General features: G+C 43.5%; 1 protein-coding gene across 3 annotated transcripts in view; it reads left to right on the forward strand.

The window, feature by feature from the left end:
• The window catches only part of LOC124787937 (disintegrin and metalloproteinase domain-containing protein 11), a 1045780-nt gene that overhangs the window by 728493 nt on the left and 292027 nt on the right, over positions 1–25260 (forward strand). For all 3 annotated transcript variants that reach the window (XM_047254929.1, XM_047254930.1, XM_047254931.1), the window contains exon 6: positions 18754–18900. In XM_047254929.1, the coding sequence (XP_047110885.1) occupies positions 18754–18900 (147 nt within the window). The remainder of the gene's footprint in view (positions 1–18753; positions 18901–25260) is intronic.

Here is a 25260-nt window from a genome sequence, read left to right on the forward strand (position 1 = left end):
GTAGTAAACGAAGAAACGTTGACAGCTGCGAACAACCTGCATTCCTTCATGCTTGATGTCTTCACCGATGGCGATGTCATCTTCCAGCAGTATAATTGTCCCTGTCTCGTAGCCAGAATCGTGCTACAGTGGTTTGAGGAGCATTACAGCGAACTTACTTTGACGTCTCGGAGACCAAATTCGACTGATGTAGATTCTGAGGAACTCATCTGGGTCTCTATCGGATGCCATCACCGCTTACACTAATTAGTGGACCATTATTTACGCGAATTACATGACCTGTGCGTAGACATCTAATGCCACATACCACCACAAACCTACCAGCAAAGTGTCGGATCCTACATACGCACTGTCAGTGATGTATTTCGTTCGAAAGACAGAAAAACAAGCTATTAAGCATTTGATCATAATGATTTGACTCATCAGTGTACGTGCACTCAAGCAGTTTCTAAATCCTAACCTCCATCAGCTAGTTTCTTGAAGCCGTCCGTAACTTCACTCGTTGAGGTTCCTCATCGTGTAGTCCGTGAGAGCTACACCGCAGGTATAGACAGCGCGCTTGTACTGTAGCTGAGGGCAGCTTTTCTGCTCTTCCAGCCCTCGGCGTGCGGCATCGCGTTGTTAATTTAGCGCTGCTCGCTATCAGCTATTCCGTCAGAGGACGGGCGGAGCGCGGGCCAATTTTCTAGATGACGTCGTCAAAGAAGGCTGCTGGCTGTATGTTGTCGGCTGGTGTAATTAGCGGAATCTCAAGCCTTGTGAATTACTATGGCGCGTGGAGCGTGCTCCGTGACTGGCAGTTTACTTCGGCATACAGGCTTGTCAGCGCAAGCGGCCTGTGCCATGGTGGATAACCGCGTAATGTAGACATCATACGCAGAGACGACATTGCAGGAAAAGTAGTTTTATCTCTGTCGATTCATCGTGGATACGGAGCATCGGACGGTCAGATATTTATCAAAGAAAACTCACCTAACTGCCGTATGTTTTGAGAAGTTTTTATTTTATTTACACTGCCAGTTTCATCATACCATTAATGCCGTCTTCGGGCTCTTTCATGTTAAAAACAACGTGTATACATGTAGTACTGTACACTATGTGATCCGGATACATGGCTGAAAATGACCAACAAGTTCGTGGCGCCCTCCATCGGTAATGCTGGAATTCAGTTTGGTGTTGGCCCGCTGTTAGCCTTGATTACAACTTCTACTCTCGCAGGCATACGTTCAATCAGGTACTGCAAGGTTTCCTGGGGAATGGCTGCCCATTCTTCACGGAGTGTTACACTGAGGAGAGGTATCGATGTCGGTCGCGGTGGCCTGGCATGAAGTCGGCGTTCCAAAGCATCCCAATGGTGTTCTATAGGATTCACATCAGGACTATGTGCAGTCCAGTCCATTACAGGGATGTTATTGTCGTGTAATTACTCCGCTGCTGGCCATGCATAATGAACAGGAGCTCGATCGTGTTGAAAGATCCAATCGCCATCGCCGAATTGCTCTTGAACAGTGGGAAGCACGAAGGTGCTTAAAACATCAATGTAGGCGTGTGCTGTGATAGTGCCACGCGAAACAACAAGGGGTGCAATCCCCCTCCATGAAAAACACGACCACACCATAACATCACCGCCTCCGAATTTTACTGTTTTCACTACACGTGCTGCAGATGACGTTCCCCGGGCATTCGCAATACCCACACCCTGCAATCGGATAGCCACATTGTGTAACATGTTTCGCCACTCCACATAACGTTTCTCCACTGTTCAGCTGTCCAATGTTTACGCTCCTTACACCAAGCGAGGCGTCGTTTGGCATTTACCGGCGAGATGTGTGGCTTATGAGCAGCCACTCGACCATGAAATCCAAGTTTTCTTAATTCCCGCCTAACTGTCATAGTACTAGCAGTAGATATCCTGATGCCGTTTGGAATTCCTGTGAGATAGTCTGGATAGATGTCTGCCTATTACACATTACGACCTTCTTCAACTGTCGGTAGTCTCTGTCAGTCAACAGACGAGGTCGGCCTGTACGCTTTTGTGCTGTACGTATCCCTTCACGTTTCCACTTCACTATCACATCAGAAACAGTGGACCTAGGGCTGTTTACGAGTGTGGAAATCTCGCGTAGAGACATATGACACAAGTGATACCCAATCACCCAACCACGTTCGAAGTGTGCGAGTTCCGCGGAGCGCTCCATTCTGCTCTCTCATGATGTGTATGCACGTTTCGTTCGACCTCCAGCGGGAATCTACAGTTAGCGAGCATGGAGGACATAGACAGAGACTGCGGATAGGTATCGCTAGGTCGGAGTGTACACACATCAAAAAACGTTTTGTATAACCTCGGTTCCCAGAGTTCCGGAACTTGTAAAGAAAATTGGACTAGAGATCAACATAAACATCATTTCCGCCATTTTTATTACTCATGAAAACCACACATTGCATGTTGTACCACCATACAGCGAAAACTTCAGAGGTGGTGGTCCAGATTGCTGTACATACCGGTACCTCTAATACCCAGTAGCACGTCCTCTTGCATTGATGCATGCCTGTATTTGTCGTGGCATACTACCCACAAGCTCAAGGCACTGTTGGTCCAAATTGTCCCACTCCTCAACGGCGATTCGGCGTAGATCCCTCAGAGTGGTTGATGGGTCACGTCATCCAGGCATATTCGATAGGGTCTGGAAACATGCTGGTCACTCTAGTCGAGCGATGTCGTTATCCTGAAGGAAGTCATTCTCAAGACGTGCACAATGGGGGCGCGAATTTTCGTCCATGAAGACGAATGCCTCGCCAAAATGCTGCCGATATTGTTGCACTATCTGTCGGAGGATGGCCTTCACATATCGTACAGCCGTTATGGCGCCTTCCATGACCACCAGCGGCGTACGTCGTCCACACATAATGCCACCCCAAAACATAAGGGAACCTCCATCTTGCTCCACTCGCTGGACATCGTATCTAAGGCGTTCAGCCTGACCGGGTTGCCTCCAAACACGGCTCCGCCGATTGGCTGGTTGAAGATACATGCGACACACATCGGCGAAGACAACGTGATCCCAATCCTGAGCAGTCCATTCGGCATATTGCTGGGCCCATCTGTACCGCACTGCATGGTGTCATGGTTGCAAAAATGGACCACGGCATGGACGTCGGGAGTGATGTTGCGCATCATGCAGAATATTGCGCACAGTTTGAGTCGTAACACGACGTCCTGTGGCTGCACGAAAAGCATTATTCAACATGGTGGCGTTGCTGTCAGGGTTCTTCCGAGCCATAATCCGTAGGTAGCGGTCATCCACTGCAGTATTAGCCCTTGGGAGGCCTGAGCGAGGCATGTCATCGACAGTTCCTGTCTCTCTGTATCTCCTCCATGCCCGAACAAAATCGTTTTGGTTCACTCCGAGACGCCCGGACACTTCCCTTGTTGAGCGTCCTTTCTGGCACAAAGTAACAAGGTGGACGCGATCGAACCGCGGTATTGACCGTTAGGCGTGGTTGAACTACAGACAACACGAGCCGTGTACCTCCTTCCTGGCGGAATGACTGGAACTGATCGGCTGTCGGCCCCCCTCTGTAAATAGGCGCTGCTCATGCATGGTTGTTTACGTCTTTGGGCAGGTTTAGTGACATCTCTGTACAACCTAAGGGACTGTGTCTGTGATACAATATCGACAGTCAACGTCTGTCTTCAGGAGTTCTGGGAACCAGAGTGATGCATAACTTTTTTTGTAGTGTGTGTATCGGACAGGGAGTGTTCCCAGATAGTCCGCACATTTTCGATAAATATTATGTCTGGATGGCTCAATGATTAACGCAACTGCCTCGTAAGCAAGATCTCCCGGGTTCGAATCCCAGTCCGGCACACATTTTCACTCGTATCCACTGATACCGCTGGAAGTCCCAATGCAGCTGATATTATAAGTTCCTTCTCTTTCTTTCCATTTCTCCCCTTCCACCTATATGTACATAAAATTAATTACTTTTCTCCAAACTGAAAGCTGTGAAAATTTAATAGACAGACATACAAACCTTTTGTGTCATTACTAATCAATGCAGACGTTTATTCTACTTTTGGTTATACAGTGCTGATATCGATTACAACAGTATTACCTTTGATCCTATCATTAGGTTTGTATTAGTAAGAAATACATATACCAATTCGCCACCACCGTTTTGTCCCTGTCCGTTAAATTTATTTACGCAAACTGTCGCTCTTGAGGCGTTGGTTACCAAAAATCAAAATGCTCGGACTTAAGTATTTAGATGCAAATATTTTGGAAAATCGATTTTAGTTTAGATACCAAAGGGCTAAAATCAATACTCCCGAGTGCTCAATAATTTCGTATCTTCAAGGAGCTATATATTTTGAACATATAACGTCTTTAGAAAGAATTTCCATCATGTCAAGTATGTCATTCGATCGGTTACTTTGCTCTTCAGAATTTTTCCTTGAGTCTCACCCAAATCGGGGCTATGTTAACCGAGAACTAAACGTGTGCCACAGACTAGAATGTTTATCATTCGTGTTGTCTGATCAAATGAACCAAATAACAGTGATTCATCCTTTTGGCATGCGAATCTTTCAGATCAGTCTCTGATATGTGAAAAATCGAACAAAGAGGAACTTAACAAATAATCCTGAACGTATGTAAACTAACAGCAATATGGGGTGACCAGTGCGTCTACTGTAAGGATGAACCAGTAAAAAACTTGTTCTGCACCACGATCATAGATCACAATCCACCCCATTGGTTATTGGCAGTTAAGTTAGAACAAAATTCATGTCACATTTCCCGTACACCCGCGGCAGCTGAGTGGTCAGCTCGACAGTATGTCAATCCTAAGGGCCCGGGTTCGATTCCCGACTGGGTCGGAGATTTTCTCCGCTCAGAGACTGGGTGTTGTATTATTCTAATCATCATCATTTCATCCTCCTCGACGCGCAATTCGCCGAAGTGACGTCAAATCGAAAGACTTGCACCCGGCGTACGGTCTACCCGACGGAAGGCCCTAGTCACACGACCACACTTCCCGTAGTTCTTAGCCTGAGAATAACCATCAGAAATTGACCTCAGTTCAAATACCAACGTCCATGAACAAGCGGGAACACCTGTAGTCTAGAACAGTACGGCATGCAGGAAGCTGAAGGGACAGCAACAGAATGCAAAATGTTTTCTTCGTCGTTCAACTAGCCAGACACTATATTTAGAGTCGTAAAAGTACTGTAGGCTATCATAAATAAGTGTAGACTTTGGTAGTTTTCATAGTAGCTTCACTCGATTAAGGTCGTATCCACATTACTTGTATGTTAAGCGTGTGCATACCTATCGGGAGTCCTCACGATGCAAATGGTTCAAATGGCTCTGAGCACTATGGGACTCAACATCTGAGGTCATCAGTCCCCTAGAATTTAGAACTACTTAAACATAACTAACCTACGGACATCACACACATCCATGCCCGAGGCAGGATTCGAACCTGCGACCGTAGCGGTCGCGTGGTTCCGGACTGAAGCGCCTAGAACCGCTCGACCACACCGGCCGGCTAGTCCTCACGACGAGCGCTTTCTTCCTGTATGTGATCAGTTTGTCACTAGATTCCGCTAAAAACTGGAAGCAGTAAATTGTCTACCAAAGGCTGCATATCCACCAGAACATTTTTGTTCCACGTGGTTATCCTCCTGTCTGTTACTTAAAAACAAGCAGTATTTGTAGCAAAATTGAACTTGTCAATGATTAATTCAGGTTTTATTCGAGAATTGATTATTTTTGACGTGAAATAAGGGAATGTTGTATCAAAAATAAAGAATACAGGTTTATCATGTAGCACTAAAAACATAATTTCCTCTACAAAAAGGTAAAACAAAAAACACAAAACAAAAATATATCAAATATCGCTTCAATACTTCGTCGGACTTATATAAAACATGTTACTTTTATTCCCAAATAACATTCGCATCTACCAATGGTAACAGGATACTCTTACCTTTGATCACGACGAAGACTTTACAGTCATCTATGAACGCTACATACATGGACAGCGCAATGTCCACTAGGTCCTTTAAAACTGTAAATGTTTTATTTCTGACAAACCTTCGTTTGTTGTGCTACATTTTATTCACTAATATCGACATGCACATTTCGTAACAAAAGACCAGAAGGTGACAGCAACGTCTGTCGAAAACTGTTATCAAAAATAAAGAAGAATTAAGCGATCTTGGCTGTAGAAAGTTTTTTACTAAATGAAACAGATCGCTCCTTTTAATTTCTCAACATGAGAAAATTCAGATATAAAATTAAAGTAAAATTATTAAAAAGTTGTTGCTAGCGAGAACCGAACCAGTGATTTTACAAACACAAGGCTTTTATGCTATGTACTCATCTACCGGTTTCTATCCTTGTAAAGTACAAGGATTCGTGCATAAAATTGCTCAGAAATGTAATCTTCAAAGACGGTTTTAGACTTCTTTGACAATTGTTTCGTACTGCTTTAGGACACTGATGGCCGGTCACTAAGCTTCAAATCCTGTAAGTATCAAGAAACTCGAAGAAAGCCAGTCCGTTAACGTCGCCTTGTCAGGGCTGCAGTGGCGCTGCATTGGCGACGATAACAGCTTGGAGGTCGGCAGGCTGTGCAGAGACGCGTGGAATGGAATGAGGAGAGATGGGGGCGCAGGCGCTGCTAACTGCCGGCATTAAGCCGACTGGGGAATCGCTGATGCCGGTCGCCGGAACGATAATGGGTTTACGTGTCTCGACGATAGCGCTGCCAAGCAGCCGCGCCGGAGCGGGAGTCCTGTCACGGTCGCCAGACGCGCTTTCCTGGCAGTTGTCCTAGCGACGCTCCCAAACGACCGTCATTGCTTAGCCCCATATCCAGCAGTAGCTAAACATTTATACCATACATGGTACAGCAGCAGAAATGGCTGTAGGAGAAATGCAAAGCTGTAGAAGACTGGATAACTATGTGAAAGATACACTATGTGATCAAAAGTATCCGGACACCTGGCTGGAAATGACTTACAAGTTCGTGGCGCCCTCCATCGGTAATGCTGGAATTCAGTACGGTGTTGGCCACCGTCAGCCTTGATAACAGCTTCCACTCTCACAGGCATACGTTCAATCAGGTGCTGGAAGGTTTCTTGGGGAATGACAGCCCATTCTTCACGGAGTGCTGCACTAAGGAGAGATATCGATATCGGTCAGTGAGACCTGGCACGAAGTCGGCGTTCCAAAATATCCCAAAGGTTTTCTATAGGATTCAGGTCAGGACTCTGTGCATGCCAGTTCATTACAGGGATATCATTGTCGTGTAACAACTCCGCCGCTGGCCGTGCATTATGAACAGGAGCTCAATCGTGTTTAAAGATGCAATCGCCATCCCCGAATTGCTCTTGAACAGTGGGAAGCAAGAAGATGCTTAAAACATCAGTGTAGGCATGTGCTGTGAAAGTGCCACGCAAAACACCAAAGGGTGCAAGCCCCCTCCGTTGAGAACACGACCACTCCATAACACCACCGCCCCCGAATTTTACTGTAGGCACTACACACTCTGACAGAGGACGTTCACTGGGCGTTCGCCATACCCGAACCCTGCCATCGGATCGCCACATTGTGTACCATCGCTCGACACTCCACACAACGTCTTTCTACTGTTAAGTCGTCCAATTTTTAAGCTCCTGACACCAAGAGAGGCGTCGTTTGGCATTTACCGGCAAGATGCGTGGCTTATGAGCAGCTGCGCGATCATGAAATACAAGTTTTCTCCTCTAACGCCTAACTATCATAGTACTTGCAGTGGATCCTGAAGCAGTTTCAAATTCCTGTGGTAAGGTCTGGGTAGATGTCTGCATTACAACCCTCCTCAACTGTCGGCGGTCTCTGTCAGACAACAGACAAGGTCGGCCTGTTCGCTTTTGTGCTGCATGCGCCCCTTCACGTTTCTACTTCAGTATTACATCGGAAACAGTGGACCGAGGGATGTTTAAAAGTGCGGAAACCTTGCGTACAGACGTATGAGACAAGTGACACCCAATCACCTGACCACGTTCGAAGTCCGTTGAGTTCCGCAGGGCGCTACATTCTGCACTCTCAGGATGTCTAATGACTACTGAGGTCGCTAATATGGAGTGCAGTAGGTGGCAACACAATGCACCTAATATGAAAACCGCATGTTTCTGGGGGAGTCCGGATTCTTTTGATCACATAATGTAGACAGCACCTATGGAATAATTAGAGATATCTTTGGAGAACACTTAGAGCTCAGTTGGAATGCCAGTAGTAACGGACGAAGGGAAGACTGAAGGGTGGAAGGATTATATAGAAGGGGCATAGAAAGATAATAACAATACCCAAGACAATATTGTGGAAAGGGAAGAGAAAGTAGACGATGATTAGATGGCCATTTTACATGGCGAGAAGCATTTGTAAGAGCACTGAAAGATTTAAGAGGAAACAAGCCCCATGTAGTGGATGGCATTCCATCAGAATTATAGGGCTTTTGGGAGAACACACCATGACAAATCCCTTTCAATTTTTCCTCGTTTAACAAACTGCCTGTTGGCTTATTTCTTGGGTTCTTTGGCCGACGTCTGGTTGGTGATTTTTCTGACGTTCTCCAGCATCAGCGGCTGGCATTGTCAGAGCTTCACTCTCCATTGTTTTTGTTGGAGAGTGAAGCTTTGGCAGTGCCAGCCACTCTTGTTGGCGAAAACGTCAGAAAAATCATCAAAAAAACATCGACCGAGAAACGCAAGACAGAAGCCAACAGCTAATTTGTCAACAAGTGGCCTCGAAAGCCCTAAAAGTTTTTCTCATTTATTTATTTATTTTTACTCATTCAAAGATCATCTCACAATGAGATAAATCAAAAATGGTTCAAATGGCTCTGAGCACTATGGGACTTAACATCTGTGGTCATCAGTCCCCTAAAACTTAGAACTACTTAAACCTAACTAACCTAAGGACATCACACACATCCATGCCCGAGGCAGGATTGGAACCTGCGACCGCAGCAGTCGCGCGGCTACGGACTGAGCGCCTAGAACCGCTAGACCACCACGGCTGGCACACAATGAGATAGGAATTGTCACAATAATAGAATATAACACTAAAGCTCAAAATATAAATACACACAGAATGTATAAGGACGCTCCATGAGCATAGGACAGGAGGGCGGCCGGGGTCTTGATGAAGGAACCATCCCTGCATTTGCCTGAAGTGATTTAGGAAAACCACAGAAAACCCGATCAGGATGGCTGGACACAGTGAACTCCATCCTCCTGAGTATGTCATTGTCTTAACAGTTGTATTGCCCCATTTTGTTGGTCTCCATCATACAATGTCCTTTGACTTACACACACTTTGTTTCAGATAACTTATAATATAAATCAGTTTAGCTCTTCAGCTTTACATACGCTAAGGACACTAGCTCATGAATTCTGGTCCATGAGGATGCTGCTATGCCCCTTGCAATATCCCCATGGATAAATGAGAGTGTTAGAAAGTCCTATCAGTTGCTTTAATTTTTCCTTTGTTTGTAAAAACATTGCTCTGATCTACGGCTCTTAGATTACTATCATAGGCATAAAATATTTCTTCTGTGACATTCTACACTACTCTGCTTTTATGTTCTGTATTATTTATTACTTTGTCATTGCATGAGTTTTACCTCTAAGTAGCTTTAAGTAGTCTCCCCAAAAATTAATTTAAAAAATGAGCGGAATCTAGGAAATTTAACACCTGCGTTGTTTTCCACGCACACCATCACTTGTTTTATTTGACACTGCTCTAGAAAAGGCAAGCAATCTACGTTCCGAGAAGGCCTGCAGTTCTGCTGGTTTTACCAAGCTAGTCTTTAGCTTATTGCCTGACGGTAATGATCAGAAAGGCCAAGATCTCTTTCAAATATTTTATAGTTCCCTGTCAATATCTGTAAGTACAAGCTGTAAGACCGATACTGAACTTTTTCGTGCCCCAGTAGCAGTGATTACCATTTGGGTCACGCGAAAAGTGCTCAGTATGTTTAGGAAGTTATTACTAATTTTATCCTCAACTCCTGTTTTAGTATTCATGTCTGTGAAAATTAATATGTTAGTTTTAGGGGCTGAGATTCTTTCAAGAATTGCAGTTAATTTATTAAAAAAAGTGTCCACATTGCCACTAGGAGAGCGGTACACACACAGGATTGTTTACTTCTTATTAATGTGTAGCTTCGTTAGTTCAACGGCTGCCAGTTCATTTGTTTACCTACACTAATTGTGATCAGATTGTCTCTAGCTTTGAAATATGTGCCACTCCCTGATAAAAGTGCATGATCCCTCGCCCTGTAAGGTAGTTCTACAGTAACAGCTTGCACATTAAAATGAAGATAGCGCAATACGCTGCGACTGATTATCTCCAAACCTGTGATCTTTATGCATACTCCACACTGTCCAAAGATTGTACTTCAGCTTCAAGCTGGCGTACTTTATGTTTAATGGACTGCAAATTTTGATGAAGATTCCGATCAAATTTCCTTGTAGTCTGTGCGCTCGGATGGAGTGCATTCTACGAGGTCCGTTCAGTAAGTAATGCAACATATTTTGTTCCCGGGCCAGTTTCGGTTGAAAGAAATGCGGAATTTATTGTGGGGACATAGCGGAATATGACCGCTTCAGCCGCTCTAGTTTCAAGAAGTTCCTATTGCTGGTGGCGCCATACGAGCTTTCAAAATGGCGTGTGTAGCGGAAGTGTGTTCCAAGCAGAGAGCTGTCATTAGTTTCTCTTGGCGGAACACGAGACCATTGCGGATATTCTTAACCACTTGCAGAATGCTACACAGATGTGGCACTGAACAGAAGCACGGCGAGTCGCTGGGCGAGGCTTCACTCGTTATCGACAACAGTGTCGAGCAAGCCTGTCGGATCTCCCACGTGCCGGCCTGCAGCACACAGCTGACTTCTGCAACGTTGGAACGTGCGGACACTCTCATTCGAGGTGATCGACGGATCACAATCAAACACCTCGCTGCTCAACTGATAGTTTCTGTTACTAGTGCTGACACATCCACCAGTTGGGATACTGAAAGGTGTGTGCCCGCTGCCTTCCTTGCGCCCAACAGAAAACCATAAAGAGCAACGAAAGACCTTCTGCGCGGAACTGCTTGCGCGTTACGAGGCTCATCGTCCGACGTCGACCAGTAGATGACGATGATGATGTTTATATTTGGTTTGTGGGGCGCCTAACTGCGCGATTATCAGCGCCCGTACAAATTCCCAACCTTTTATCAGCCCAATCTCGCCACTTTCACGAATTACGATGAAATGATGAGGACGACACAAACACCCAGTCATCTCGAGGCAGGTGAAAATCCCTGACCCCGTCGGGAATCGAACACGGGACCCCATGCTCGGGATGCGAGAACGTTACCGCGAGACCACGAGCTGCGGATTCGACCAGCAGAGTCGTACCAGGTGGGCATACAGGTCCTCCCAGAAAGGTGATGTAAGGTCGCCACGTTGGAGATTATGTTGAAAAATAATGGTTTTAGTCATCTTCACCGTATTTCTCGTAACTTGATCCAAATGAGCATAAGGGCTGGATCTTCCTTTCCTGCTCGTCTGGCCACCTATTCCTGTTGCATATTTTGCAGTTCCAGGAGGGGGCGTCAGCAACCTCCTCAGACTCCACCACACTTAATTCCCTCTGTGAAAGCATCTACTACAGCTCCCACAACGCATCCCAATGCTTAGTTTCCTGCAACAACATCCGCAGTCTCCACTTATGGCCAAATATAATATCTGTAACAAATAAAAAAATGACCATGTGCGAGTAGAGCTCGCGCACTGAGGGTTGCATACAAAATTATATATATATATAAAGTCCATCTATTTCTGGAATCAAGAATCCCGACGATTTTTGCTTTTTATCGACATTGATACAAGCAAGATATTGGTCCCATGGATTCCAAGACTTTTGAGAAAGTTTTGAAGTCTGACAACAAATGACAAAAGAAATATTTTTTCGTATGATTTTATTACAGATTAGCAATTTTCTATTTTTTTATTTTTATTTGTACTGTGAATCCTTTCTTCTTTCCAAATTTCATGATTCTATGTCAAAAGGAAGCACGCTTAAGTTTTTAATGAATGAGATTGCGAGAGTCAAAATAAGTGACTTACATGGCCGTATCTTTTGATTGCACTGACTTAAAAGCTTCACTATTTTCCATTGCCAAGGGACCAAATACCTTAATATGTGACACAAATTTCAACTTGATACATCTACCCGTTCCTGAGAAGAAGTCTTTCGAGAAGTCGCACAGACAGATAGACAGACAGAAGGTCAACAATGTAAGCCTAATCCTACACGACTCAAGTTTTTCCGAATTGGGTTACAGACCCCAAAAAACTTAAATTTGTGAAACTGAGGGAATATTATGAGATGTATTACATTTATTTTGCAACATAAAGTTCATTTGCTAGTAGTGCGAATTCATTTACGTGAGACGTATGTGAACAAAAAACATTAGACAGTAGTCGCATCTAAAAGTAATTTAAAACACGAGATATTTCGTAAATTTAAAACAGAGATGCCAAATCTTCACTTGTGCGACAAGGAACAGAAACTCCGGTGCGGCAATTCGCAGCAAGGGGTATGTATAAAACCACGCGCGAATGTGCATAGTTCGTTGATTTCAGTACATAAACAAAAGTCAGGCCTAGATAACGGAAATCGGAGATTAAGTGTACATGCAAAACCTTCAACATAATAACCACTCAATACACTGCGAAACGTATACGAATTGCGATACTTTTACGACAATTTTTAGCGCCAGTGTTAACAAGAGTTACTTATATCCCTATTCTATGGCTATCTCTATTCTCGTCTCTTAAAGAACTTTCCGATGCCCTTAAAAAGTATATCTTTCTATTGATAAATAAAACATATGTACTTCAATGCCACAGGTGCCGAGAGTTAAGGATATTAACCATACAGCAAAGCTACGTTCGCCTCTGCGTACTCCCTTCGATATCAGGAACCATTCACGATTCAAAAGCAGTGTTACGTCGTACGCAACTCACTAGCGACCAGCTACTTAGGGCGCTACAGTCTGGAACCGCGCGACAGCTACGGTCGCAGGTTCGAATCCTGCTTCGGGCATGGAAGTGTGCGATGTCCTTAGGTTAGATAGGTTTAAGTAGTTCTAAGTTCTATGGGACTGATGACCTCAGAAGTTGAGTCCCATAGTGCTCAGAGCCATTTGAACCAGCTACCTAGGAGTAGTGCTAAATATGTACTGCGGCTAATGAATATTCGTGTTTTTTTTTTTTACCCAGAATGACACACTTAAACTGAAGTTTTCCATCTTGTATCATGTTGTGACGTTATCTTAATAGACATTTTGGAGGAACGATTCTTCCATATCAACTTCACACAGGGTGTGGCAAGTAAAAGTAGCCCGGATCACTGGATACGATAGTGGCAGCGTTAACGGAAGAGGAAAAGACCTGCAGTTGCTTCCAACAGGGACGAATCTTGGAGCACATTTACACAAACTTCTAGCCTGACTGAGTTGTCAGAGGTCACTCTCGTCGTGGCCCTAGCTGGCCCTCTAGGTCACCTGATCTGTCAGTGTGCGATTACTTTTGTGAGGGGAGCCCCCGAGTCTAAGATGTATCGCAACGACCCTCATACACTTCAAGAACTGCAGCAGAACATTTCGGATTAGATTGCAGCGATTCGAGCAGTTCGGCTTCGATCCGCCTTCAGCAAGTTACTGACCAGGGCCCAAAAGAGCCAAGAGATGAATGCTGGTCACTTTCAACATCTGCTATAGCCAGAATAGTACCGTATTTCCTTTCCTCTGCTGGGTATCTTGTACCCTGGAACTCGGTTCTCGGTGCCATTTTTATTAGCCCTACCATATGTAACTTAAACGATTTAAACAGCACTCATCGGGAAACTTTTCAAGAGGCAACACTTAATCGACAAACATCATAGTTCAGCCAGTTTACACGAAATGTTTATAAATTATATACACAAACTTTCCTCGTCAATCAGTCTGTTTATCAAAAAACACTTTACCAGAATTTCTACAGTAGTTTCTGAGATTAGCCTTCACATACACATTGAGAACCACGACGGAGACTTTAATTTATAGTCTAAAGACATTGTTTCGCTTCCCTAATCTCATTTCGTTACCGATTTTATGAACGTTTACATGCGAATAAATGCTCTGGACTTGAGATAATTGCTACTAATTTACTACAAAACCCTGCTCCCAGCAGCTGCAGCACTCTTTCTCTAGCAGAATTAGCAGTTAACGGATATGCTTTTCCGGTTGTAGGGTTTTCTAATATTCTATTCCCGCTAGCCACGATAATTGCTGTCACTCGGCCGACGCCCATTTAATTTGCGGCCACTAACGTTATTGCGAGCCGCCAATAGGTCAGCACAGGAGTACACTTCACCCCCAAACGCAGTTATTTGTCGTCCTGGGACGCTCTTCTCACCTGTTTGTCTCCCCATGAAAAATTCACAGTCCAATATTTTGTTATCTAATTTGCTCCGATTTAATTAAAACAGCCACTGGTCGTCTCGCTTCGGTACAGCGCATCCACTAGAAAATGTAGAGACTGATACTAATGCACGACGTGATTAAAACCTTATTTAATTTCCAGTCGATACAGACTGTAATCATACTTCGATACGGAAGTGGCGTGGTTCAAATGCTGTCTTTATTTACGTTTTTTTTTTAGTTTCTCTACCTACCTTCGTAAGTGAGCGGTCAACGTGTTTGACTACCATGACGAGGACCCTAGTTCGAGTCCCGGTACTCAAAAATGTTCAAATGTGTGTGAAATCTTATGGGACTTAACTGCTAAGGTCATCAGTCCCTAAGCTTACACACTACTTAACCGAAATTATCCTAAGGACAAACACACACACCCATGCCCGAGGGAGGACTCGAACCTCCGCCGGGACCAGCTGCACAGTCCATGACTGCAGCGCCTGAGACCGCTCGGCTAATCCCGCGTGGCAGTCCCGGTACTGTCAGGCGTTATTCCTTGTTGGTAGATGGTAGCCGCTTCTGGATACACGCTAGCTCTCCAGCGAAAGCCTACCTACAGAGTATCAAGAACCAGTATTAAGTGAACAATCTAGAAATAAGAGAGATATTGCCACCGGTACGATATGCGAGTTGGGATAGCAATCATTAAAACAAGGCTGTTTTTCTTTTTTCGGTAATCCAATGTCAAGCCTTGTCCCCCGAATGTCACGCCGAGCTACATAGGGAGAAATGATAATTGTAATAAGTCAGAGCTCGCAGGGAAAGATTTTAGTATTCGTTTTTCCCGCGCGCTGTTCCAGAGAGGAACGGCAGAGAAATAATTTGAAGGTGGTTCGATGAACCCTCTGCTAGGTACTTAAGTGTGACTTGCAGAGTCGTCGTGTAGATGTACCGGGTGATCAAAAAGTCAGTATAAATTTGAAAACTTAATAAACCACGGAATAATGTAGATAGAGAGGTAAAAATTTACACACATGCTTGGAACGGCATGGGCTTTTATTAGAACAAAAGAAGAACACCCAATATTGCTAGACGCGTGAAAGATCCCTTGCGTGCGTCGTTTGGTGATGATCGTGTGCTCAGCCGCCACTTTCGTCATGCTTGGCCTCCCAGGTCCCCAGACCTCAGTCCGTGCCATTATTGGCTTTGGGGTTACCTGAAGTCGCAAGTGTATCGTGATCGACCGACATCTCTAGGGATGCTTAAAGACAACATCCGACGCCAATGCCTCACCATAACTCCGGACATGCTTTACAGTGCTGTTCACAACATTATTCCTCGACTACAGCTGTTTTTGAGGAATGATGGTGGACATATTGATCATTTCTTGTAAAGAACATCATCTTTGCTTTGTCTTACTTTGTTATGCTAATTATTGCTATTCTGATCGGATGAAGCGCCATCTGTCTGACATTTTTTTAACTTTTGTATTTTTTTGGTTCTAATAAAACCCCATGTTATTTCAAGCATGTATGTCAATTTGTACCTCTCTATCTAGACTATTATGTGATTTATTCAGTTTTCACATTTATACTGACTTTTTGATCACCAGGTATATCACAGAGTGTAACGGGTATAAGTGCAGATATTTCTATTGGTGAATGAGCACGGTGTACTGGACAACACTACATCAGTATTTACGTCATTTTCTGACTAACAATTACAGCTATTACAAGCGTATATTTTTAGGTTGGGTAGTATCTTCAAGTGCACATGGCAAGACCAAGATATTAATGTTTATTTTCCCCTGGGCAGCACCAGTATTACAGTGAGGATACATGCACAAAAAGCGGTTAGTCTAATCGACAGGCGTAGTCCATTTTGTGGTCCAGTTACAACTGTACAGGAAAAAAAATCTACTTCTGAACTCACTCACGTCATTGGACATTGGACTTAGCTGATGCCTGATATAAGCTTTTATATGAAAGAAAATTGAAACCTGCAGAAGACTTGGCATAATTCTTGAGGAAACGTAGTGGCCGCCTTAAAATATTTTAATGCATTTTTATGTTTTTATGCTTGTTCCAGCATTATCCATTACCTCGAAGGAAACGCATCATTGACAAATAATCAACAGGGATTCAGATAATATAGTTCTTGTGAAACGCACCTAATTCTTTTCTTCTGCGAAGTAATCAGTGCTATCGAAATGCGGTGTCAAATTGATTCCATATTTTTTTATTTCCAGAGGGCTTTTGGCCGTTCTTAACGGGCGATTTCTAATCAAATTGTCCCTATGACGTATCGTCTCATTTGGGCGATTAAATTCGTGAGCTCCTGTCAGAAAGTTCATAGTTCGTAATGATTGACGAAAAGTCATCGAGTAAAACAGAAGTAATACCTGGCGTTCCTCGGCTGTTTCTGGTTTACATAAACGACATAGGAGACTACCTGAGCAACCCTCTTAGATTGTTTGCAGATGACGCTGTCATTTACCGTCTTCTAAAGTCATCTGATGATCAAACCCAATTGCAAAACTGTTCAGGCAAGATATCTGTGCGGTGCGAAAAGTGGCAATTGACTCTAAATAATAAAAAGTATGAAGTCTTCCACATGGGTACTGAAAGGAATCCGCTAAATTTCGTTTACACGATAAATCATACAAATCTAAAGGCTGTAAATTCAGACAAGTACTTTTGGATTACGGCTAAGAGCTGTGTCGTTGATGTATTGGAGAAGGTTCGAGGGTGGAGTGGTTTGAGAGTTTGGCCGCATATATGAGATAAAGGATTAACCATTGGAAGGAAAAAAATGACTTCTTGTCTTTTTATTTCTTTGGTTTTATTTCACATCCTAGCCCCACTAGCTTCACAATGGTCAAACAAGCCGCTCTTCTGCCTGGGTTTCATAAATTGGTAGCATAGATTTATCTTTTTGAAGATAACTATACTTATGAAATATTTCAGAAGATGCTGATGATGAAAATTCTTTTATGACATATGGGGAAAATACTGTGTGGGCTTCTAGTAACTATAGTTTAGCAATGTTGATGGGTATAGGATTGATGCACATTTTTCGTGTAGGAAGACGTATATGTGTATGGGAAAAAGATCGTATGGCTGAGCTGTTGGTCTTAGACTGGTGATAGGACTGTGACTGGGGAGAGGTGAATGTTGGAACCCTCACTGGATGGGATTGGTAAGGGAAGGATTTGAATGATAGTATGAGACTGCAGCTTGATGATCTTGTAGTGTATGACTGGGATCATTGATCTCCTCTGCCCTCTCAGCTTTGGCAGCAATGGCCATTCTGACTTGGTGAAAGGGGGGGGGGGGAGAGAGATACACCAAAAATCAAGCAGATTTGTCGACTAGAGTTTGCTTCGTACATCCCGACAAAATCTGGACAGTCTCACTGACAGCAGTGTCAACCTGCTTGGTGCAAGCAGATGAACTCCACAAAGGTGAGGTGTACTCTGCAGCAGAGGGCTGGTTAGAAACTCTTCATTCCAGCCGCTTCATTGGGATTTTAAAGTAAGCAACGGGAGTGGGCAGACTAAACTGGGGTGGATTCGCTGCTGAAGATTAAGTTTGCCTCATACTGAGAATGGATAGCTGTTACAATTAAAATAGAAGACAGGTTGTTGGAGTGTGCGATAACGTTGGAAATTGGACAATATCTTCAGCTGTGGTAAGGGGACGAAGAGAGTTCTTGTGGTGACTGGGTTGTCAATCAGTTGGATGAGATGGTGAGTTCTTGTATAGTGGGGGTTGGCTTTACTTTGGGGTTATTAAAATATGTGGGATTTGGTTCACTGGAGGCAAGGGCTTACCCATAGAAGGTCGGGAGAGAGTTGCAGCCTCGCTCCTCTAGAAAACGATCCACATAAACTTTATCACAATCTGTCTCGCCAAACAGAGCACGTAATGCATACTGCCTAGTAGCAACTTTACCCATAAGTAGTTATGTTTAACTATCGACACTAATTCGTCATTCAATGCGAAACCAATAAAACTCGCACCCTGCTCATCCTCCCCCCCCCCCCCCCCCCCCGCCCTAATCTATTGGAGAGCATGTCCTCGGTACGCTCTTGATTTCAGGTATTACAGGGGGGAGAGCAAGTTGAAGCACACTGTATAAAGATGGTAGTATTTGTAATGCCTTCGCATTTGTCCTGTTGAATCTACTGTAAAACTAAATGATCGTAGAACGACAGAGTGAAACCTAACGGATATGTTACGTGATGGCCCGCAGGAGATCGAGCACTGCTACTACCACGGCACGGTGAAAGACTACCCGGGCGCGACGGCAGCCTTCCACACGTGCAACGGCGTCAGCGGCGTCATCCACGTGGGCAACGAGACGTTCGTCATCCACCCCTTCTACGGCGGCGACCTCTCGGTGAGTTCCAGGCCAACGCCCGGCGCTACGCTGCGATGCCGTGCTTGTGCTTACGCTGTAGACGTAGAGGCCACGCCCATCTGTGTTATCGTGATGCCTACTTTCAGGGGTCTCAGTGGATGCTTTTACTGCTGTGACACCTACGTTCGCATACTGTCCCCTATCCAATCAGGACGCTACACGTGTCTAGCGTTGTCTCAACATAGAATTAAACAGCCAATCGGTTGCACATGAGCGGCAGGTACATTGACCAAGCTTCGACAACTACTAGGGGTGTCTTCATCAGAAAGAACTGTTGCTAAAGCGTAAAACTACATTGCTAAAAAGCAATAGTCAAAATTTGGAGCAGCTGTGCTCAAGTCTGATGTTGTTGGGCACACGTGGCAAAGACTAGAATATTTTATTTTACTTTTGATTTGAGCATAGTTGCTCCAAATTCTGACTAGTGTAATTTTACGATTTAGCAGCAGTTCATTCTGATGAAGACATCCCTAGTAGGTATCGAAACCTAGGTCAATGTACCTACTATTTATGTCCAACTGGTTGGATGTTTAATCCTATGTTGAAACTGGTATACAGTTGCTGAATAACAACCATGTTCAAAACTGTTATTTATTTCTAGTTTTCACTGTCTACATCCAGAAGTAGAGCGAGCTATTTGAGATATGGGTCATCATGATGCCACAGCTCCTCTCGTCCAGCTATCAGGCGCGCTGGTAGTGGGGCAGAGGGGTTCGCAATTTGGGATAAACTGAAGGATTACCTGTTACGACATACGACTTACTACCAAGGATACCTACTTAAAGCCTTGGTCAGAGCCAGAGGATTACAACTATTTTTAATTTATTTCTGACACAATGTTGTCCCTCGTCCTAGACAAAAATCAAAAATATTTCTGTGTGTGTTTTGGTGCAATAGCGGTGTGGGAGGGGGGTGTATGTACGTATGTAACAGAGAGAGAGAGAGAGAGAGAGAGAGAGAGAGAGAGAGAGAGAGAGAGAGAGAGAGAGATTTTGTAAGTGTTTTACACTGAGAATGGGTTGTGAAGCACCATTGATATTATTGGCAGCCAGTTATGAGCCTTTAACCACTACATCAAAACTACTGTTATCGTGACAAATAAAAACGTCACAGTAAATATTAGAGGCCGGGTGAGTATAAAATACGCACGCAAACTGCAAAGATAAGGTGGTCACGTCAAGACATCTAACAATATTACATAAACAAATCTCCACAAATGTCTGGTTTACCAGTTTGGTGTATCGTGGTTGCCTGTTCTTGCGAAATAAATGCAATGTATGTAAGACCATCCTCTGAAAGAATACCAAATGATATTCTTTCATCTTGCTGCCTAGACAAGTTCATACACTTTTGTACGATCTTCTATGGGTGTCGTTTCCTTTCTGTAAAAATATGGTGTGTTTTATTCCTACGCTGCTGTTCTCACTGTGATGATGTTTTGGTTGTGGTCAGTGGCCAAACACAACCAACTGCTGTTTGTAGCTAAAGAGAGACCCCATCGAGTTTCAAAATAATTGTGTAACTTTACTATTTCGAGTTGGTAGTTAAAACGTTGTGACCATACCTAGCACTGGTAGTGAAAAAGTGCTTCCACCCTCAGGATTCGAACCGGCTACTCCAAGTCAAGAGGTACCGCAATGGTGTGCGTTAGTAACCTCTGCTCTGGAGGATGGAGCAATTATTCAAGATAATATTGTGAGTCGTCCATCTATTGAAGCTTGGGGAATGACCCTAGGCAGAATACGCAACACAGATGCAGCTTCATTGTCCTATTATATGTCACTATAAAGCCATTTTCTGTTTTCTGCTACATTAGAGAGTGAAAGAATCCATAAGCCGTCCTCACACGGGACGACGCTGCTAGCGTTAACGTGGACACAGACGAGAAATCCAGCCTCACGAAACACAGTGCCAGCACCACATGAGTCGTGATGGTTAACGTGATGTGCGACTGTAGCGCTCTCCAGCGGAGGCTGTTGTCTGTATCTGGCTCCCAAACCACTCAGTTTGTTCACGAAAATGGACGTGCATAATACTGCTACGTTAGCTCTATTAAAACGCACATTTACTGCCTTGTTCACATGCTAGTCATGTTGCTCCGTCTGTAGTATAAATAAATAAAAACTTCAGTATCTATAAATATGTTACAGGCAAGAAGAAAAGCTACGTGTCCAGTCAGCAAGGACATTAGCTTGTAAGACTTCACAAAATGACACCAACTCACTCCTGAGAGAGAGCACTCTTGTATTTATATAAAATCTAATATTTCAGGAAATATTCCTTTCAATTTAATAAGAAAATACGGTAGCCTTTTAGAAAACACGAATGTGAAAAAAACATTGGTACAGCAGGACGCGAACCCGCTACGCTTTGTTTCTTAACTCGAAACCTCTACCAACTAAGCTATGCTGAACTTCTAAAACACGTGATCTAACATCTCAGTTAACGGGCTTCTGAACACTTTATTTGCTGAAATGATATTCACTGACATTTAATTGTTACCAATCCCACCAAGAACGAAGCGTTTTCCACGAAACTTCACTGTGTCCTTGTCTTAGAACGATGTACTTTCGTAATACGGGATTTATAACATAGCTAAATACGAAAATTTTCTAACCACTAGTATGACATTTTCCGTCATTTTATTACAGCCAGTCGTGCCAATAAAGAAGAGTTCTCAATCTGCTGGTGTTTAGAAACAGCATACTGTATATTCATAGGGTGAATGTTATAATATAAAAACCACCTAATATGTGCTCTAGCTGAAAACAGCAAATACAATATGGCGTCTCGCCAATTCTATATGTGATGCAGAGAACGCTCTTGACTCTTATTGGTTCAATCTTTCGTAGCACTTTGCCGAAATGTCACAGAACTTATTTTGTTTCACGCTAAACACTGGCTCCTCGCTGCGAAACAGCACGAACTGACGTCACAAAACTCGTACAGCTCCACGTCAACGTTAGCTAACAAGGAACCCATTGAGTGTGAGGTCGCAAAAGGCCACGGATGTTTACGGATTTCGACGCCCCACATATTTTTTACCATCCAGTCACAATATTGGCTGGTAATGTCAACAGAGTGTGGACCTGGAGGTATCCAATGGTAAGCACAACATGGTGCTACGGAGTGTAGTTGAACTGTTTAGACTACGAGTAACTCAAATGGCTCTGAGCACTATGGGACTTAACATCGGAGGTCATCAATCGCCTAGAACTTAGAACTACTTAAACCTAACTAACCTAAGCACATCACACACATCCATGCCAGAGGCAGGATTTGAACCTGCGACCGTAGCGGTCGCGCGGTTCCAGACTGAAGCGCCTAGAACCGCTCGGCCACCCCGGCCGACACGAGTAACTCACAACAGTACTACTTTGACCGTAGTGTTGATTCAAAGCAGAGCAATGGCAACAATAAACAAAGCAAAAATTGCATTATATCTACAACACTTGCCCAATTTGATATTTCGTCATAAAGCAACCCAAGGAATTTCGCAGAGTGAGAAAGAAGTGGAATATGAAATATTAGCGTTTCTGCAAGATGAGTCAGTAGCATATGTGGCGTCGTATATACTCGACTGTGAGAACAATGTACATGACGACTACAATGATAACGATACGTGCATAACAAGTGAAAGTGATACTGAAACAAGTGTCTAGTCATGTAGTTCATAATTCATGTCGGACAGGGGGTTACAAATCCTGTGTACAGTGAAACGCAGGAAAGGACAATCGTTGTCCAAGGAACGGGTACTAAACACAACTACCTATATGGAAGATCATCCGCAGCATAATGTAAAAACAAGTGTGAAAAGATTTCGAGTAAGTCCGCAGTAACATGACCGTGTAGTGCATAAGGAAAACTACGGATATTCAAGGGAGGACAAGTTGCACTTGTTGCAAAAACTGGCGTTTGCGCGTTGTAAGGATGCTCAATACAATATACAGGATGTGTGTAATAGCGACTTGCTACGTTATGCACATAAAATTGTGCGCGGCATAAATTAAAGTGTTTTCAAGGGAAATAGTGGATTTTTGCATAACTTCAAATAGTGCTACAGAACTGAAGGACGTAGGATTAATGAAATTTCAAACAAAGCGTCAAATTGTCGATGCGGAGCGGAGCGGATTTGGAAAAGAAATCCATATGAAAGGAACCGTGGAAATCAGAGGTACTAAGAGTGATGTAGCACGATCAACTAACATCAGTGCCTTAACGCATCCATATAGAATTATGCCGACTATTAATTAATCTGGGTGGTAAATTGGTTCAAAAGTTAATTATTGTGCTGTGAGAATTTGGACGTGCACTGCCCTCTACGATTTTAAGCAAGAATGGGAAAATGGGCGTAATAGAACTATAACTATGATATGAGCACTGCTTTTGGGCAATAGCTGATCAAAATAATTTGCTTTTGCTTGATTCCTGGTCTGCTTATAAAAATCATACTCCTTTAGAGAAAACTATCCTTCCTGAAAAATGTCTGATATTGCACTCGAACTACTGGACAAATTCAGCCTGTGGATGTTTGCTTTTTCCGTTTCTATAAAGCATATTATCGCAATATCTGCAGCTTTACCTTAAAGGATAGCCAGTTTCAAGACAAGCTCCACGACAGACTGTCTCACATTCGGTCGCATTCCATCACATTCCATCTGTTCTCATTACCCCGTTTTACCAATACGGTTGTATATGCATCTTTTGAGAGTGGATTCCTACTTGAACTTCTTGCACTGCTTGTAACTCCCAAGGAATTCGCCTTCGATCTTGATGGTGCGAACCTTCGCTATCACTGTGGCGCGCCATTTTTCATTCGGGTTCATGGTGCAGCTTAATAGTTTGTTTCTTGAATGTTGACAATGTCCATTTTGTGAAGTGTAATACAAAAATCCCATACAAAGCTAATCTCTGCACCTCCCGGATACTCATTTTCTGTCGCCCTCCTGATGCACATGGTGAGATATCAGAAGCTAATATTTTCCTGTCTCAAAGCAGGTGTTGACAGATGTGAAAATTACCGAACTATCAGTTTAATAAGTCACAGCTGCAAAATACTAACACGAATTCTTTACAGACGAATGGAAAAACTGGTAGAAGCCGGCCTCGGGGAAGATCAGTTTGGAGGAACACGTGAGGCAATACTGACCTTACGACTTGGCTTAGAAGAAGGATTAAGGAAAGGCAAACCTACGTCTCTAGCATTTGTAGACTTAGAGAAAGCTTTTGACAATGTTGACTGGAATACTCTCTTTCAAATTCTAAGGGTGGCAGGGGTAAAATACAGGGAGCGAAAGACTAGTTACAATTTGTACAGAAACCAGATGGCAGTTATAAGAGTCGAGGGGCATGAAAGGGAAGCAGTGGTTGGGAATGGAGTGAGACAGGGTTGTAGCCTCTCCCCGATGTTATTCAATCTGTATATTGAGCAAGCTGTAAAGGAAACAAAAGAAAAATTCGGAGTAGGTATTAAAATCCATGAAGAAGAAATAAAAACTTTGAGGTTCGCGAAGCCGGCCGGAGTGGCCGTGCGGTTCTAGGCGCTACAGTCTGGAATCGAGCGACCGCTACGGTCGCAGGTTGAAATCCTGCCTTGGGCATGGATTTGTGTGATGTCCTTAGGTTAGTTAGGTTTAATTAGTTCAAAGTTCTAGGCGACTGATGACCTCAGAAGTTAAGTCGCATAGTGCTCAGAGCCATTTGAACCATTTTTTGAGGTTCGCCGATGAAATTGTAATTCTGTCAGAGACAGAAAAGGACTTGGAAGAGCAGCTGAACGGAATGGACATTGTCTTGAAAGGAGGATATAAGATAAACATCAACAAAAGCAAAACGAGAATAATGGAATGCAGTCGAATTAAATCGGGTGATGCTGAGGGAATTAGATTAGGAAATGAGACATTTAAAGTAGTAAAGGAGTTTTGGTGTTTGGAGAGCAAAATAACTGATGATGGTCGAAGTAGAGAGGATATAAACTGTAGACTGGCAATGGCAAGGAAAGCGTTTCTGAAGAAGAGAAATTTGTTAACATCGAGTATAGATTTAAGTGTCAGGAAGTCGTTTGTGAAAGTATTTGTATGAAGTGTAGCCATGTATGGAAGTGAAACGTGGACGATAAATAGCTTAGACAAGAAGAGAATAGAAGCTTTCGAAATGTGGTGCTACAGAAGAATGCTGAAGATTAGATGCGTAGATCACATAACTAAGTAGGAGGTATTGAACAGAATTGGGGGGAAGAGGAGTTTGTGACACAACTTGACAAGAAGAGGGGACCGGTTGGTAGGACATGTTCTGAGGCATCAAGGGATCACAAATTTAGCATTGGAGGGCAGCGTGGAG

The sequence above is a fragment of the Schistocerca piceifrons genome, chromosome 3 (assembly GCF_021461385.2).
Source record: "Schistocerca piceifrons isolate TAMUIC-IGC-003096 chromosome 3, iqSchPice1.1, whole genome shotgun sequence".
Classification (NCBI taxonomy): Eukaryota; Metazoa; Arthropoda; class Insecta; order Orthoptera; family Acrididae; genus Schistocerca; species Schistocerca piceifrons.